This window comes from Photinus pyralis, unplaced genomic scaffold, assembly GCF_008802855.1.
Source record: "Photinus pyralis isolate 1611_PpyrPB1 unplaced genomic scaffold, Ppyr1.3 Ppyr1.4_LG5, whole genome shotgun sequence".
In the NCBI taxonomy this organism is placed as follows: Eukaryota; Metazoa; Arthropoda; class Insecta; order Coleoptera; family Lampyridae; genus Photinus; species Photinus pyralis.
The window spans coordinates 8,400,707-8,417,631 of NW_022170596.1; the positions used below are offsets into that span (position 1 = coordinate 8,400,707).

Below are 16,925 nucleotides of genomic sequence, written 5' to 3' on the forward strand. Positions count from 1 at the left end.
GGACGAGACATATCTATTGATGGAGTTAAATCGAAAAGGGAATGTCGGAAGAGGGTGCTCATATAACGGGGCAAGTGGAACGTCAGGACGAGACATATCATTGGTGACGTCAAACCAAAGCAAACAAAATCGGAAATCGCTGTACACGGGGCTCTGCTATTTCAAAAGGCACAGCCTATTGTAATTTTGATAGATATATGTATCGTCTAGATCTAGACGATTCATTTTTCTTTTGTGAATACTCTCCTTTGACACATCGTTTCCGAGATATTCGCACTTAACGTTTTGATTACTAAAGGATCTTTCTTCCAGACTTTCCCATCTCCTTCTGCGAGTACTCTCCTCTCACACAATCGCAAAAGTGAATCCAGATGAGCGGACGGGCACAAGCACGAACCGACAAAGAACAAGCAATACCACATTTTTTTCAAAATATTTTGTTAATGACAAACTAAAATTATGACTTTTTTAACAGTTAATTATGATTTATCATTTACTGCACAACACAAATTTATAACACATGTTTAACACGAGCGCTATTTTTACTATTTCTCACTTCGACAAGTGACCAACTAGGTAATCCTTTACCGACTTGATGTCACCTCGAGAATGTCCCACAAGGATCGCTACAATATTTTGTATTTCCCGTGTTTTGTAAATTGACTCATAACCGAAACCATCCAAATTTCATTTTGTGAGTATTTTTGTAAAAAGTTTTATGGCCCCTAAAATGATGGAGGGTGCATATGATAATTTTAAAGTGTCTAAACGGACGTGTTTTTTCAATTTTTACTTTTTTAAAATCAAAATTACAATCTCTGTGATGTGTGTGGTTTGTTTTCAAATGAAAACTCTGTGTGTTTACGTTATATCTTCGTTATCTCATTAACGTTTCAGATAATAGAGTTCGTGGTTTTCCTTTTTGCTAATGCCTTTTAAGTTTTATTAATTGTCATCAATTTAAATTGCACCGATACGTCCTCTACACGAACTAATGTAGTTCTTTGTAACACTCGTAGTTCGAATGTGTGATTTAATTGAACTATAACCTAAATTGTGAGTCAGATAACCTAAATTTGGTCGGCAAGGATTAAATCAGATTTATATTTTTATTTACACTGAGTGACGCTAGTTTGCTAGAATTTATGTTACTGCTGAGAGGAAAATGTGGCGTAAAAAACTGTTATTTCCAATAAGAAATTACATTTATGCTGTTCGAGGCTCAACGAGAAGGTCAGTTCATATAAGTATAAAGAATGCATTTGGAAAACATTTATTGTTTACAAATACTTGGACTTCCGGTGCGCTTATGGTCGCGGGTGATTTAATGGAACAAGAAATCGAGTATCGCAGGAAGTTAATACCGGAACGCTACGATTGGTGGCGAGTTGGTAACTCTCTTTTTTGCTGTATAGTAAAGGTAATATTACTTTGTAGGTCGTATGTTTATAACCGGGTTGGCGTTTGGTCCTTTACATCACTATTTTTATATGTGGCTGGATAAAGCGCTCCCGCAGAGAACGTTAAAAGTGATTACGCAGAAAATTTTGTGGGATCAGATCGTAATGTCGCCCGTATGCATTGCTGTTTTTATTTATGGAGTTTCGGCGCTGGAAGGCAAATCTTTGAGAAGCGGTACAGACGAACTTAAAGAAAAATTTGTAGATATTTATGCGGTAGGTATTCAATGTTGAAAGATGACAGTAAGTCGGATTAGCGTAAATTGAAATATATTGCGTTCATTAGCATAAGTTTGTGGTCAGAAAGGCATGTTTATGCTTGAAAGTAAAGTTCATTTTGGATAGGTATGTCACAAGATTGCATCATAACAACAAAAAACGAGCCCAATGACTACATAAAAGAATTCTTATCCATTTATCGATAATAGGTACTATACTATAATATAGAGGTGGACAAATTGTGATCGCGATGTACCAGTCGTTTGAGGTGACGTATTATGACGTCATTACTCCGTTGTCCAATCAAATACAAGACTTTTTCATGTTCGTAGGTTATGTGACAAAAACGCACGGGGGGGGGGGGGGCCCCATGACAACAGGTTTCCATGTTTTATTTATTAAAGGTGTGTATGTTCTCTTGTACAGGGTGACCAAATAAGAATGCGAGGTACTGTATCTGGGAACCTGTCCATCGTTGCGGTAAAAAAATTTATTACTAAAACGGCCACGAGAAAAACCTGGAAAATATTTTTAAGTTTCTGCAATGGCCGCTAGGGGGCGTAACTGCAATCTGGAATCTAAAAAAGTGATTTTTCTGTGAATCCCGCTATATTAACCTAACAAAAATTGTCCAGTCTTTGAAGTTGACGATAATCTGAACAATTTTTGTTTGACAATTTTTCCTGTATCTCTAAAAATGAAGTGGTGGGGGGTATTCAAAGGTTTTCGTAAAGAACACCCTGTATCTTCGAAACGATTGAGCCGATTTTAACAAACTCGGGTTAATTGAAAAGAGTTATTCCGGCTACAAATATTATAATATTTGAAGTTTTGTTAGTTTCACATATCGCCGCTTGAGGGCTTTTTTAGACATTCCGACAGAAATGGTTAATTTTCTCAAAAATATTAAATGCGTTGGTTTGATTTTTTTTTTCATAAAAAAGTAGCTAAATGATGCCTAAACAAGCTCGCGAAAACCGCATCTCATAATCATAATTTCTGTCGGAATGTCGAAAAAAGCCTTCAAGCGGTGATATATGAAACTAACAAAACTTCAAATAGTATAATATTTGTAGGTGAAGAGTAGCTCTTTTGAACTAACCCGACTTTGTTTAAATCGACTCAGCCGTTTCGAAGATACAGGGTGTTCTTTACAGAAATCTTTGAATACCCCCCCACCACTTCATTTTTAGAGATACAGGAAAAATTGTTCAGATTATCGTCAACTTCAAAGACCGGACACTTTTTTGTTAGGTTAATATAGCGGATTTCACAGAAAAATCACTTTTAGATTCCAGACTGCAGTTACGCCCCCTAGCGGCCATTTCAGAAACTTAAATATATTTTCCAGGTTTTGCTCGTGGCCGTTTTAGTAATAAATTTTTTACCGCAAGCCTCTACGATGGATAGATTCTCAGATACAGTACCTCACATTCTTAATTGGCCACCCTGTACAGGGTGGCTCAAATTCGTGGCTCACCATTGGGATCTTCATAACGGTAAGAGATATAGGATAGGTACTTAAATGGGGCAATTTTTTTATGACGATGCATTCAAATGACTTTTCTTTTTTCATTTTTGCCGTCTATCTTTCCGTAAAAATCCAATGTGGCATCCATAAGAAATATGAATGTAGTAGCTTCTACATCTAGCATGTTATGGAAATTCTGATAACGCATTTAGATTCTCTGAAGAAAAGTGCTCCTAGAATGTGCTAACGGGAACCGTCTATGTTGGACTGTTTATGTTAGGAAAAATAAAAACGAAATTTGACTTTTTCAATTTTTTGGTGATATCTCAGTTAATTTCCAAATTTTTCAAAAGTTTCAAATGCGTTTCTTAGACACAAAGGGGAAACTGTGCCCCCATTTAACCGTATCTATTACCGTCACGGAGATCCCAGTGAGCAACGAATTTGAACCACCCTTACACTTAAAATATAGATTTTTATAGATCGTTATTATACTCGTACAATGACGTTTTGACTCCACCATCAGTCAAATCTTGTCTGGGGTTACAACATTTCCTTTGTCCCACTTCATAGCTCGAGCTTCTATTGGAGACACGAGAAAGAGAGAACGTGCGATTCGAGCTTAAACTAACTTTAAACCGCATGACAAAATTCGCCGCGGAAGGTAACTTTAGGGCGCTCGAAGTCGCCTACCGCGCCTACCCCTCAAAGACGCGCGCCTTGCAAAAGGTGGTTCATTTCGCCCTTAGTGATAAAAACAAAATTCCGTCACGCAGTAGTTGTGCGCATTTACCGCCGACACCAGTTTCAAAGTTGAAAACAGTCGGACCAAATCTGTAGAAGATAGGAAAAAACTGAAAAATCACCACGTTAGCAAACCACGTTCGGGAAAGGCGTCCGGATGTCGCGGACCCCACATGACGTGGCCCCACCCCTAAAGTTGTTAATTACGCAGCAGTAAGTTAACATGGGAAGCAAAAAACGTTTTTCCCATGTTAATTGCCTATGTTCGGTTTTTAAATATTCACCCGGTATATATATTCCATATAGCCTACAGCCCCCTAATCTGTGTCAACATATGTGAGAGAGATAGGCAACGGTAGAATACCGATCATGCGCATTGACATGACATTCCCGACATTGTTTGTGGTGAATAGTACAGAAAGTGCAAGTTCATTCCATGGGTGGGTTACAAAATATGCACTTCATCATTTTATCAGAATCCAGTTTTGTTTACGCCTACATGATGCAATTAAACTGCAGTTCTAAACATTTTATCGAATCGAATGCTTAATGCCTGAGCCCGTTACAAATTCATCCGATTGCCTAGAAAAAAATTAAGAACGTTTGAACTTTATTTGGAAAAAATGTTTCATTTGATATTAATTAGCCAGGCGGATGTGGTAACGTACTTTTTTGTGGTAGTTGTGCCGATGGTACTAAAAGCGGGAGGAAAAAGCGGAAAAATCCGCTGTCATCGGTCACACGACCTTGTTTATTGCCTAAGGGCATACTACGGTTTTTACCCAGTGGCAATAAAAACCCAGTGGGTTACATTCGCATGTAAACTGCTTCGCAAATCGCACCTGTGTTCGCTATCACATCAACTTTGACCCTTAACAACATATTACATACACATGCAATCTTTTCACTGGTACCTTTTCCCCAATTGCCCACATATACAAAAGGGTTCGCTTGGACATTTTTGTAATACATATACTGGGTGGCGCAAATTTGAATTGCGTAATATTGGTGGTAGCGGATCAGTGACCGTCGCCTTCTATATGGTAGTGAAATTTATGTAAGTGATTATTTTTGCGCCACCCTGTAGTAAATATAGTTTGCATTTACACTGAGTTATAACCTTTCAACCTAGAGCAATAAGTGACTGAGAAGGTGCTGTTCACAGTGAGCCAAAGTAGACACTTTCTTTTGAAGTTTCTCTCGAGCTCAAATTTTATTAGAACGCCATATACACCAACAGATTTTGGTTGGAAATGGTTAAACTCGAGGAGGCGTTACTGAATTATGATGTCTAATAACTTTTTTCTATTGAAGATTGAAGCAACTTTCAAAACTGTTTAAGTAGAATAAGCTAATGGGATTTGTTTAATATAAGGCGATTTTTAATTTTTTTGTGAAAAGGGACTTTGATGTTGCTTCCAGTATATTTATACATTTTTTTATAATATTTTCCAAATACATATATAGAAGAATATAGGTAGTAATGCAAATTTACAAGTCATTTCCATTTTGTGGTAGGCCTTATCTAAACCTACTACGTTCATAAAAAAAATTAAGTTTTGAATGTACAGGGGGTTACAGTGACCAATGGTAAAATTGCTATTGCAACCAGTGATTGTACAACAACGATAAAGAGGGTAGGTTTTGGCGAAGCTGTTCGTAACAACCCCTATGTACATCTACTCATTATTTTGACGTGGGTGACAGATCTGTGATTTACTTCCGCATATAATTGCATAGCATGACTTGTCTTCGTGCCTATGACCTCCCCATTGTGGGACAACTTCAGCGGTTGTCAGGACATTACATTTGCTACTTTTGTAGCATACAGCCGTGTACTGTCAATTGCCTATCTATCCTCCTAACTTGCGTTTTTTGTTTTCAGTTCGACTGGTGCATTTGGCCTCCGACGCAATTCATCAATTTTTATTACTTACCTGTTAAGTACCAAGTTTTATATATAAATGGGGTAACAATGATATATAATGTATTTTTGTCATATATAAAACACAAAAATGTAGAAAATGTATGATAGTGTACGATGACTGTAATGTAATTAATAAAGTTAATTTTTGTATGAAATAATGAATTCTAATAGCATTTTAATTCTCCGAGAATTTTGCGGTAATTAATGTAATTTTATGTCAACAAATACCTCTTTCCATATAATTAACAATTTGTTGGTATCAAAACTGCTTTCCACTTTAGAGCGCCTACCTCCAGTGCGCTATAAATCGTAGTAAAGGTAAGATTAACCGAACGGGTTACCAGTTTAAAAAAAGAGCGATATCTAGGATACGTTATCAAGTACTTAACGATTGTGATAAGTGATAATATTTTTTTTTTGGCATAGAAATGTGAACGTTTCCAATAGTTTATCTATAATATTGTGTAGTGAATGACTGACGTACATTGTGCGATCATCCGACAAAATGTTTAAAAAAAATCGCCTGAAAGCCGCCGCACCACCGACTGATCATTACGAAAATAACAATATCTCAAAAAATGAAAATTCCACGCTATCACGGCCGCAACTCGTTTTTTATTGTCAATTGGCGCACGGGAGTCCCACAGGGCTCATTTCAGGATTCTCTAATGTAAAAGAACTTTATCAAAAAATTGCGGAATACTTCGACTTTCCACCTTCTGAGGTAAGTTTAGCACATTTTCTGATGTTAAGTGATGCGTAATGGTATGTAAAAAATTGCGTTCATTTCAAAAGAAAACTGCAATTTTTTTCATTATTTAATTGATTCAATTACGTAGTTCAGTGTACCTTTATCCGCTTTTGCGATTTTGTACGGTAAACTACACGTAAATCTAATTTAAGTTGATATTGTGACGTCCTTCGCTTGGGAAAATTGTGCAATTAAAAGTTTACCTGTGAATTTTTGAATTGATAATATCATCGCGCTATCGCGAATTAATCACCTTGTCACTAATGTGGCTTATCAGAATTTTTGATGGCTTAAGGACAATGAAGCATAATCACTTAGTTGATATAGGTATCTGAATTCTTGAGGTACCTGTGCGGTGCAAGAAAGTGGAAGTTGTCGGATGACCACGTGCATGTCTTGGCGGAGTAATGCAACCGCAAAGTTAATGGCGCGTAAGAAGCAAAATGAGAATTTGTAGACATACGGTATTAATACTTATAGTCGTTAGATCTCATTAGCGTACCTTACTGTTGCTGGTTTTTACCGCAAATATGGAAATCTAACGCTTTCCCTAACAACTTTCGCGCGTTATTTTCTCCAATTCACCTTCCTTTAAAAAAATTAAGGGTGTGTATTTTGGTAGTTGGGTATCTATAGTGATTCGGAACAGACAGACCACAAGCTCAGGTTCGGAATACGGAATACCACTACCACATCATCTTCAATTCATAGTTGAATAAATTACTATCTACGTAATGGCCTTACTTTACTGGCCATTTAATGCTCACTGGCTAAGGTCATTTAAATTAGAAAGTGTAAATAGATTTTACTTATTATAGTGTAGGTATTTTGTTTTTGCAAATTGTCTGCTGCAGAGCTTTACGTAATAGCATAAAGGCGAAACAAATGACTTTATCCTCAGATATTTAATTTACAGCTTCCCTTTTTTGGAAAGGATTTAGACCGTTTATAAATTATTTAACCCTGGACACCCATTTTGTAAAGATTTTACATTTTTGAAATTTGTAGAGGTAGGCATGCTTTGAATTGTCTTGCATCCTTCCTTTGCTTTGTATTTATATATTCATTGTTTCCATGGATTTTGTTGCTGCCGATGTCTCAACTAATGGCAACATTTTTTTTACCTGGCTTTCTCACCCTTTAAGACCTCTGCACTAACGGTTTGTAACGGTATGTCAATTTTTACTCGTAAATGATACCCAGATTTAAATCTGTGATGATCCGAAGTCTATGTGAAGTTGCGCACTTTAAGGATGCGTACTTTAGGAATCGAAATTTGCTGATGTGAAGTGAAATATCAACAGCTTTTACCTGCGACGATACATGCACTTTGGTTTCATTTCAGCTGAATAAAAATTAAAAATGTAGTGGCACTGGATAACAATTTTTCCATATTGTTGTTGAAGTTTAATGACTATGGAATATGTATATACACAATTGAGCACTTTATTAAACACATCCAAGAGATCAGAGATGTCAACATTGTAATGTGTCACCGATTCGTTAGGAACGCACGTTGAAACGCATTATTAGGTCGATTTCCAAGAAGCGAATTGGGTGCATTTGGGCGGGAACGCTTTTTAGTTGATGTTTAACAAGTGAATTTCTGTATTTTTAAAAAGCATTTTGCCCAAGAGGTTCCAATCTCGGTTCCAATACAGTTATTAAGTAATGCGTTGACCTATGGGCTATGTAGCTGAAATTTGACACACAAATAGGCCACGACCTAAGATAGAAGTGATTAGACTCGGATTAGATTTTGTGCTTCGCTATTGCTCGTTATAAACCTGTTATCTGCGATTAACTGAGTAACAAGCTACTGATGGTTATTCGTCACGAGCATTTCTTTAAAGTGCATTATTTTTCACATCAAAATAGTGTTTTCATCTCTACTGCATACTAGATATTTGCCACATTTTCCTCGAAAACGGTCATCTTTACACAGTGGAGTAATAAAGGAATTTTCCAATTAGATAGGCACAAGAATGCTTTAAAAGGTGCTTTTCTTGTTGAAACTAGTGTTTTCATCTCTTCCTCATACAAGTTATTTGTCAGGGTTTCCTCGAAAACCAGCACCCCTACTCAAATTTGAAAGCGGACCTTTTTGTAAAGTGTCAAGTGAAAATAGTATTTCTTTGCCTTGTACTAATTACGTAAACCACGTTTTCGTTGCCTCACATATTTGAAAAGATCATTTTTGAAAGATCATTTACATGCCCAACAACGTTTTCAAACGATGTATTTTCATGTAGCAAAAGTGTTTAAAGGTCTAAAATAGTGTTTTCATGTCTGGCTTATGCTACCAGCTAGCACCCCTACGTGAATCTTAAAAGTGACCTGTTTGATAGACAAATTTCCAATTACAACGCCTTCAAAACGCTCAACTTTCATCCAGTAAAAATGTGCAAAATCAAAATAGTATTTTTGTTTCGCAGTTTAAGGAACATATCCCAACATTTCATTTCAGTAACACTTTTCAGTCAAAAACATCTGAATATGTGGAAGGATAGGCAGATAAAGCTATTTTTTTCACTACTAGCGTCTGATGACATGATTATTAACCTTTTTTCCACTTGTAAAGTAGGCTTTCTCGGCATTTGTTCAAAGTGGTTAATAATGTGGACATTATTAACTAGTAGTCAATAATGAGAACTGTCACGCTGTCACTTTTAGAAAACACAACCCGAAATTTCGCTCAATGAACGTTTAGACAAGTTCTCTAAAACGAATAATTGCCACCATTCGCAATTTCCAGAGAAATTACATACCTAAAATTATCACATTTTGAAAAAATTCGAACGAAATTACTCTTTGAAAAATCTCAATGACAGAACAAAATACGGCCTGTTTGACTTGTACTTCCACGTACTTGATTGACATGTTAAATTAAGAAACAAACAATTCTATCCAACCGTTCACTTTCTTATCAATATAATATGTTAATTTAGAGGATTTCAAGTGCTAGTAGTGAAAAAAATAGTATATATACCACGGTAGAGAAGTCTATTATTGCCTTCGCACCTTACACCCCTCGGCGCAAGCGCCTCGAGATGTAATCTTGGTGCTCAGGCAATAATAGTAGACTTCTCTACCTTGATATATAATGTAGGTACTATTGTTATTTAGGAGGAACTACTGTAAGGTAGTAGCAATAGCACTGTTCAGTAAAACGTAGTATATAGTGCAGCGGAGAGAGCCGCGAAATCGTTCAAAAAATTTCTTCGGAGTAGAAAGAATTGGGACCCACACCATTTTGTTCAGAAATGTTTGAACCTTCAGAATCTCGCTTTACGACATTTTCCCGTGGTCCTGACAAAAGTTATAGGCCGCTAAAGTTGAACTTTACTCATTTTCGCGCGCGCGACTAGACCACCGAAAGTATTTATTTTCTCAGCAACTAAGCGATATACATCAATAATTCCTTTTGTAAAATGAAAGTACATTTATAGCAGAATCTAAAGCATTCATATTTACCTACCTTGTTATGCACAGTTTTTAGAAAAATACCGTCAACTTCCAAAATTCGTGTAGCAGATGAAAAGTGCGCACTTTGAACTCTCATAACTTTTTATTTCACGATATCGATTTCCAATATTTATAGCTCATTCGATGCTCCAAAGCATTGTGATTATTTTATTTTCTATAACATTACCGTGAATTTTTCATAATAAAAAAGTTACGGTCATTTAAGTAAAACCCTACCGACCTCGCCGAGTCGGGAGTCGCGAGTGAGACGGAGAGGGAAGGATAGTCAGCAGCGTTCGCTAAACAAGGAGCGATGCGTAAGAGGTTCTACTTTACTAAGAAATTTCTCTCCGAATACCAAAACTAGCTATTTAGGCCGTTTACAAATGCATTCCGCCGAGTTGCATTGTAAAATCTCAAACAATTCATTAACTCCATGTATCTCAGTTCTTTGGTGAAATATATAGGTACAAATAGGTACCTTTCCTGTAAATTTTGGGGGTTACTCCACATTAGGTATCTCTTGTGCTGTGCTGTATATTGCAAGATCAGCAGTGACAACGGTATGATTTTGTCCCAAAGATTCAGGCTTGTTTTTTGATTTTACTAGACCATGGTTAGGATGGTATTGTAGCTCGTTGGTGGAGAATTCAAAAACGACATACATAATATTGAATGGTAGATACCGGAACTTACTTAGGATTATCAGCATGTACTTAGGCTGTTAAAGTCAGTTATCTGGTCGTTATCTAGTGATAGGTAAACGAGGAATTTGGATTTCTTCTGCCGATGTATCTCGCTTTTGAAAAAGGACTGTGCGTTGAATTTTTTTCGTCTGTTTCCACAGAAGATGGCCTACTTATTCTTATTCTGTGACTGTTTCCTCATTGATGTCGAAGTTATTAATGCTCACTGTGATAAAATTATCATCTTTTATTTGACAAATTTTTGTGAAATGTAGGTAGACACCCTTAGCAGAACATGTAATATTGACTTTACTGTACTTGTTATGCCACTGTCGGGAGAACATTTTCTGACCCGAAAGACCAATTTGCAAATGAGTGTAACTTTTGTTTGAAAAATGACCTTAAGAAAAACTGTTCAACAATTTTGTTCCGTATGTACCTACACAACAAACTCCGTGGAATTTTGTCAATTTTCGTTGTCCGGCCAAGAATTGCAGTGGAATTATTTTTTTCGAATTTTCGTGATTTTTATATTCAAAAACCACCAGATACCAAATTTCGTCGAAATCAACATTTTTTCGCACCCCTATTGAGGGGTGTGCCCTTTTGTGCTAGGAATTTTGAAAAATTATTTGCAAAACCGGGAAGGGCATACAGCAAAACCTATTCAAAGACTTACCACCAGTCTCTGTAACTGTTGCTGAGAAAAAAATTAAAGGAGAAATGGAAACTTTACCACTTTTTTGAGGGTGGCTCCTAAACGAATACATGAAGTTAATGAATTGTTTGAGATTTTACAATGCAACCCGACGGAATGCATTTGTAAACGGCCTATCGGAGAGATATTTCTTAGTAAAGTAGAACCTCTTACGCATCGCTCCTTGTTGCGCGAACGCTGCTGACTATCCTTCCCTCTCCGTCTCACTCGCGACTCCCGACTCGGCGAGGTCGGTAGGGTTTTACTTAAATGACCGTAACTTTTTTATTATGAAAAATTCACGGTAATGTTATAGACAATTCAACTCATGTACAAAAAATCGCATAAGCCGCAGTGCAATTGTCACTTTGACAGCGGCAAAAGTTACCTGCATCTTTTCCAGCGACAAATGCACTAGTGGTTTTTTCACTTATTCATTTTCGCACCAATTATCGCATTATCCTTTCCCATATGACTAGTTTGACGTCTGTCAATAATTGATTAATTTGGTGAATTTCTTGTTCGTTAAATTGTCCTGCCGAATTACACTCGAGGTTTGTATTTAAACCGAGTAAATTTGGGTTGTGGCAATTCAAATCTGTTTCCTTTTAGCAATTGGACTCGAAAAACTGTCAACCTAAAAATGCTCCACCTGCGGGGTCGCATTTTTTTTAGTTGACAGTTTTTCTCGTCTAATTGCTAGGCAACAGATTTTCATTACCTAAACAACCCAAATTTACTCGGTAAAATACAACCCTCTTGTGCAATTATAAGTGACAATTCAATGCGATTATTCAATGACATTTGTCAAACTTCCACCAGTGAAAAGACGCGAAATTTTGCCGTATTAACCGGAACATTCTTCTTAGTTTGTTAATCAATTTCGACAACCGTCTTATCACCACATCTTTTAATTTAATCACTCATAACGAATTAGCTTGGAGCACAAAAGTTCGAATAGAATCAATAGCAAAATGAAAAGCAACTTCCATAATTTATTTTGACGTTTATTGTTGTCATGGAAATACATTCGCGTGGGTAAATTATGCTTAATTTTTCTTTTGATTCATTGAATAGTCCTCCGAATACCATTCGTAGTCGAAGTATTTGTAGATTATTAATTTTGATCTGCTCCTCCACTCATGCTAGTTACGCTTTTTAATACCACTCGCGCAAGCGCTCGTGGTATTAATCAGCGTAACTAGCATTCGTGACAGCACCTCAAAAATATTCGACAATACTTCGACTACTTATGGTATTATATATGATAATAATTCTCCAGGTCTTTTCTCAAACTTGTTGCCATTTGGCAATAGCCACTCGAGCCCTATTGCCTGGCAACAAGTTTTCTAAAACCTGTCGAATTATTTTTAATTTATTCTCACTCTCTTGTGATATTATTACAGATAATTTTTTATTTCAGCATGTATAGTTAGTAAAAAATTGTCAAAGTCCTCGTGTGAGATCTTGTCGAAGCTACCACATTCCCTTCGTCGGTACTCGCGCCCGACGTCCCGTGCATCCCTAATTTGCGTTTGAAGTTTTACTCCACCATCAGTAAAATCTTGGCGGGGGCCACCACATTTCAGATTGTTTTCAAAATGGTGCCGTTGGAAAGATCTTGTAAACGGACACAACAACTGCGTGGCGAAAATTTGTTTTTTTCCTGGGTACAAAATTAACCTCATTATACAAGGCGCACGTCTGCGAGGGGTAGTTGACTTAGGGCGTCCTCTGCGAATTTTGTTTCTGAAAGCTCGAATCGCGATCTCTCTTTCTCGTGTGGCTAATAGAGCTATGAGAAGTACAACAAAAATTGAGAACTATTTTGTGGAGAGTTTTTAGCAAAATTCATCTAAATGCGAATTGTGGGTGAACGGGACGTCGGAAGGGGGTACCGACAAAGGGATTGTGTTAGCTTGCGATAAGATCTTTTTGATGGTGGCTAATACAATACTGATCTGCCACACAAAAATGCGCTGATCTCTCTTCGATCCCACACGAGGACTTTGATAATTTTTTAATCTACCTATGCTTTTGATAATTCCACTGTAGGTTTGACGGCTAGCCAAATAAACTATTTTCGTAAAGCATCAGGCGAATGTCGTGTTGGAATTGGAAAATTTCCGAAAATCTATTAAAACATTTTTTGTAATGAAAAATGAGTCATTTATTTTGTTGTAAATTAGATCAGAATTCAGATATATAATTTGATAAATGGGGGAAGGTTGAAAACGCAGCAAATACCGGGCTACATTGCGGAAGCCATGCGAAATATCGAAAACTGTTCATCTAATTGAAGAAAAGTACTATTCTTACATCCGCGCACCTGTGAAAATCGTTATCATATAAATTTAGAAATCTATGGGGCCGTAGTTTGATCGGATGTGATAATTGTTTAAATAAATTTGTGCTATGAACCACAAAAATTGAAGACCAGTTGTTCTTGTTTCGGAAATTGTTCCCTTCATTACCCAAGTCAAAATCTCAAAAAGTCATTATTGTAAATCCCTATATAGGAAGTAAGTAGGAAATCTTAGAAAGTAATACATTAGTAATATTTTTATATAGGTATGTAGAGCTTTCAGCTTTGATTTCCTATTCTATATTCAAAGGTTTCCAGTATTAGTAAAACTGTAAAACATCAGCAGAAAGTTGAAATTCCATAAATCAGTTACTTTTGTTGAATAGCCGCTAATGAGGGTCTGGAATCTTGTTTTATTGTAGGAAGATGAGGTCATTTGCAGGTAGCTTATGCCTGGTGAAACTTGTCGAATTGCACGATTGGTTGCCTATATAATTATTTGCGTAGGCGCAGCTTAAATTTTGAATGGCCTGTCCCTAGCCGCCTTAAGGACTGAAATGACTTGCAGTTTACAGAACTAAAATGTAAGGCTCAATTCTGGCCTCACTGACAGCTGCAGTAAACTTTTTACAACTATCCTAAACCAGCACAAATGGCTATAAAAAAATCCAGTTTATGTTCATGAAATGTTAAAACTAAAATATAAAGTAAAATACAAAGATTGAAGTAAAAGGAAATAAATAATCCTTTCAGCTAAGTTTAATATAATTGGCGTTAGCTGGTTGCATATTTAGGCAAACTACAAATAATTTCGCGCATAATTTAATGCTGCTTAAATTTAATTAATAATTGACTTTTTCCGGAAACATAATTTTGCAAAGGCTACAATATAGGTAAAACAAAGTAAGGAACATGAGCGCAACGCATATTAGAAAGGCTACGTGCAAATTATTATAATACATTCAATTCAATTAATCAATCCTAAATGAAAGGATATTACTTTGCAGTACTGTGAGATTCGAACTGCACATTTTTACTAACTGTATCTTATGATGGAGCTTCTAGCTCGACCTCCTTTAAAACCAAAATGTAGAATCAGATTAACCCATTAGAGACACACTCGAAATGTTTTTTTCTGTTATTGCATTAGTCGCATATCCGAACACTGCAGGTATGACCTATAAACATGATCAGTATTTAGGGGCATAGAAACCGTATAACACCAATACTGTTTGGTGTATATTAAATTGCACTAAATCGGTATAAAAATTTTTGAAAATATAAATTACTAAATTTTTACACTGGATACTTATTTAGCCGACGTACGTCATTTCTGGGTCGTTTATCCAACAGTTTTACGGTAAAGTTCAAAACTACGGTACCTACAAAACGTAGCTTGGCAAGATGCAAAAGGCAAAAACTCATAGTGCGTTTTCCTTATATAAAATTAACATAATACGGAGAGAAAAGAAGAACTAGGAAATTCCGAGAGGCTCGCGTACATAATATGGAACGCGTTCAAAATTAAAACTTGTTTCAGTTATCGGAAAAATATGGGATCGATATCAGACTTCAAGTTTTTTAAGTGCGCTTCTTTTGAGATTACTTTATACGCCGTCTGATAGTTTTTCTACAACTCAGTTATTAATTATTATGCTTCAATATGCGGTAATTCTGCCGCTTCAGGTTATATAACTAAGCGCAAAAGAAATCGTGCACTTGTATCCTTTTTATCAGAGCCAGACATACGTGTGTCTGGAAAACAATTAACTTTGTGCGATAACAACGTCGCTGTCGCAAAACGACCAGATGACACTTAAATGCATTCGACCAGATGTTCCTTAGTTTAAAATAATGCAATTTTCACATATTAAAATTTCAAAACAATAAACAAATTTACACGAATAATAAAATTTAAACAACAAATTATGCAATTAAAAACAATTTTATATAATCGAAAAATAGACACTAACATAAAAACGATGAAACAAACCAATTCGGTGCTTATTGACCATGAAACCAAATTATGCACGTTACAGTGTTGCCGGTTCTAAAAACCTTCGCTACGGATCATGAGGGGTTATACCTTCGCACGTATAAAAAACAGTGTCAACGCTTGATTTGCGTTGAGGGATTCGTATTTGGGATTCGGCGAGTACTTAAGTAAAAATCGGGTGGGAGAACGAGATTCCTACTTGAAAGATGCAGGTCGAGGGATTTTCGATCGCGTATTGAATTTTTAGCGAGACCTTCGAGGAAAACCTCCGTAACGTGAGCGCCGAAATTTGTAGATCGCGTAAAGGGAAATTCTGCACCAAAGTGCTCTCATTTAAATAAATTGCTACCACAAGACAATGCTCACCATATTCTTTGATAGCAGAGCAGTTGTCCATAAAGAATTCGTTCCACCTAGTCAAACAGTTACTAGTGATTATTATCTCAAAGTTTTGAATAATTTGATGGCGAGAATCGGTCTTAAAAATGATGTGTCGCACTGCGTTCACGAGTGCCGGACAGTAAAACAAATGAACCTCCATTTTGATAAAAGTGAACAATGAAAATAATTGATTAACTGGTTCTAATACATGGCACGGTACAGGTACTGCACTGCAGATTTCGAATGTAATTTATTTTAAAATCATGTACATTGATATTTGGAGCGCATAATATTATTGCATTAACTTCTTCGTAATGGCCTATAGGAAGAGAGCGAAATCCTTTTATCAACATTCACAAACAAAGCTTAATGGTATCCATTAAAACATACTTTTTTTCTCTCATACCCCTAAGCCGTTTTATATCTTTAGTTCCTATAAGTAATGCGTCTTTCTAAACTTACTAAAACAACATTACTCTTTCTCCGTTCGCATTATACGTTTTACAGAGCTTTCCCCATTTTCCCGCCAGAGCTCAAGCCTCGTCCTTTCGCAAATAGATTTTTAATGTTCAATAATTCAAATTTCATATTTCATTCTTCTCTCTCCCTATCTTCCAGTTGTTATTAATACGAATCCTTCACTCTTAACGCAATTTACCAAAAAGAAATTACGAAAGAAAAACATTCTCAACTTTGGAAAGTAGAAATATTGGAAAACCATCTTAATCTCTTATCCTCTCTCCGAATAGGGAATTTGATTTATGAACGAGCAAGGTTGACGGCCTTATTAAAGAAAACCAGTAATTTGTTACCGGAAAAAAAA

The 16,925-nt window shown here is 36.3% G+C and overlaps 1 protein-coding gene across 1 annotated transcript; it reads left to right on the forward strand.

Annotated features, from left to right (window-relative positions):
* The first annotated feature begins 1,003 nt into the window (after positions 1-1,003).
* On the forward strand, positions 1,004-5,979 carry LOC116170455 (mpv17-like protein 2). The gene is made up of 3 exons (XM_031486870.1): positions 1,004-1,391; positions 1,438-1,676; positions 5,780-5,979. Exons 1-3 carry the CDS (start codon positions 1,166-1,168, stop codon positions 5,924-5,926), a joined length of 612 nt encoding a protein of 203 aa, XP_031342730.1. The 5' UTR covers positions 1,004-1,165; the 3' UTR covers positions 5,927-5,979.
* Positions 5,980-16,925: the final 10,946 nt, after the last annotated feature.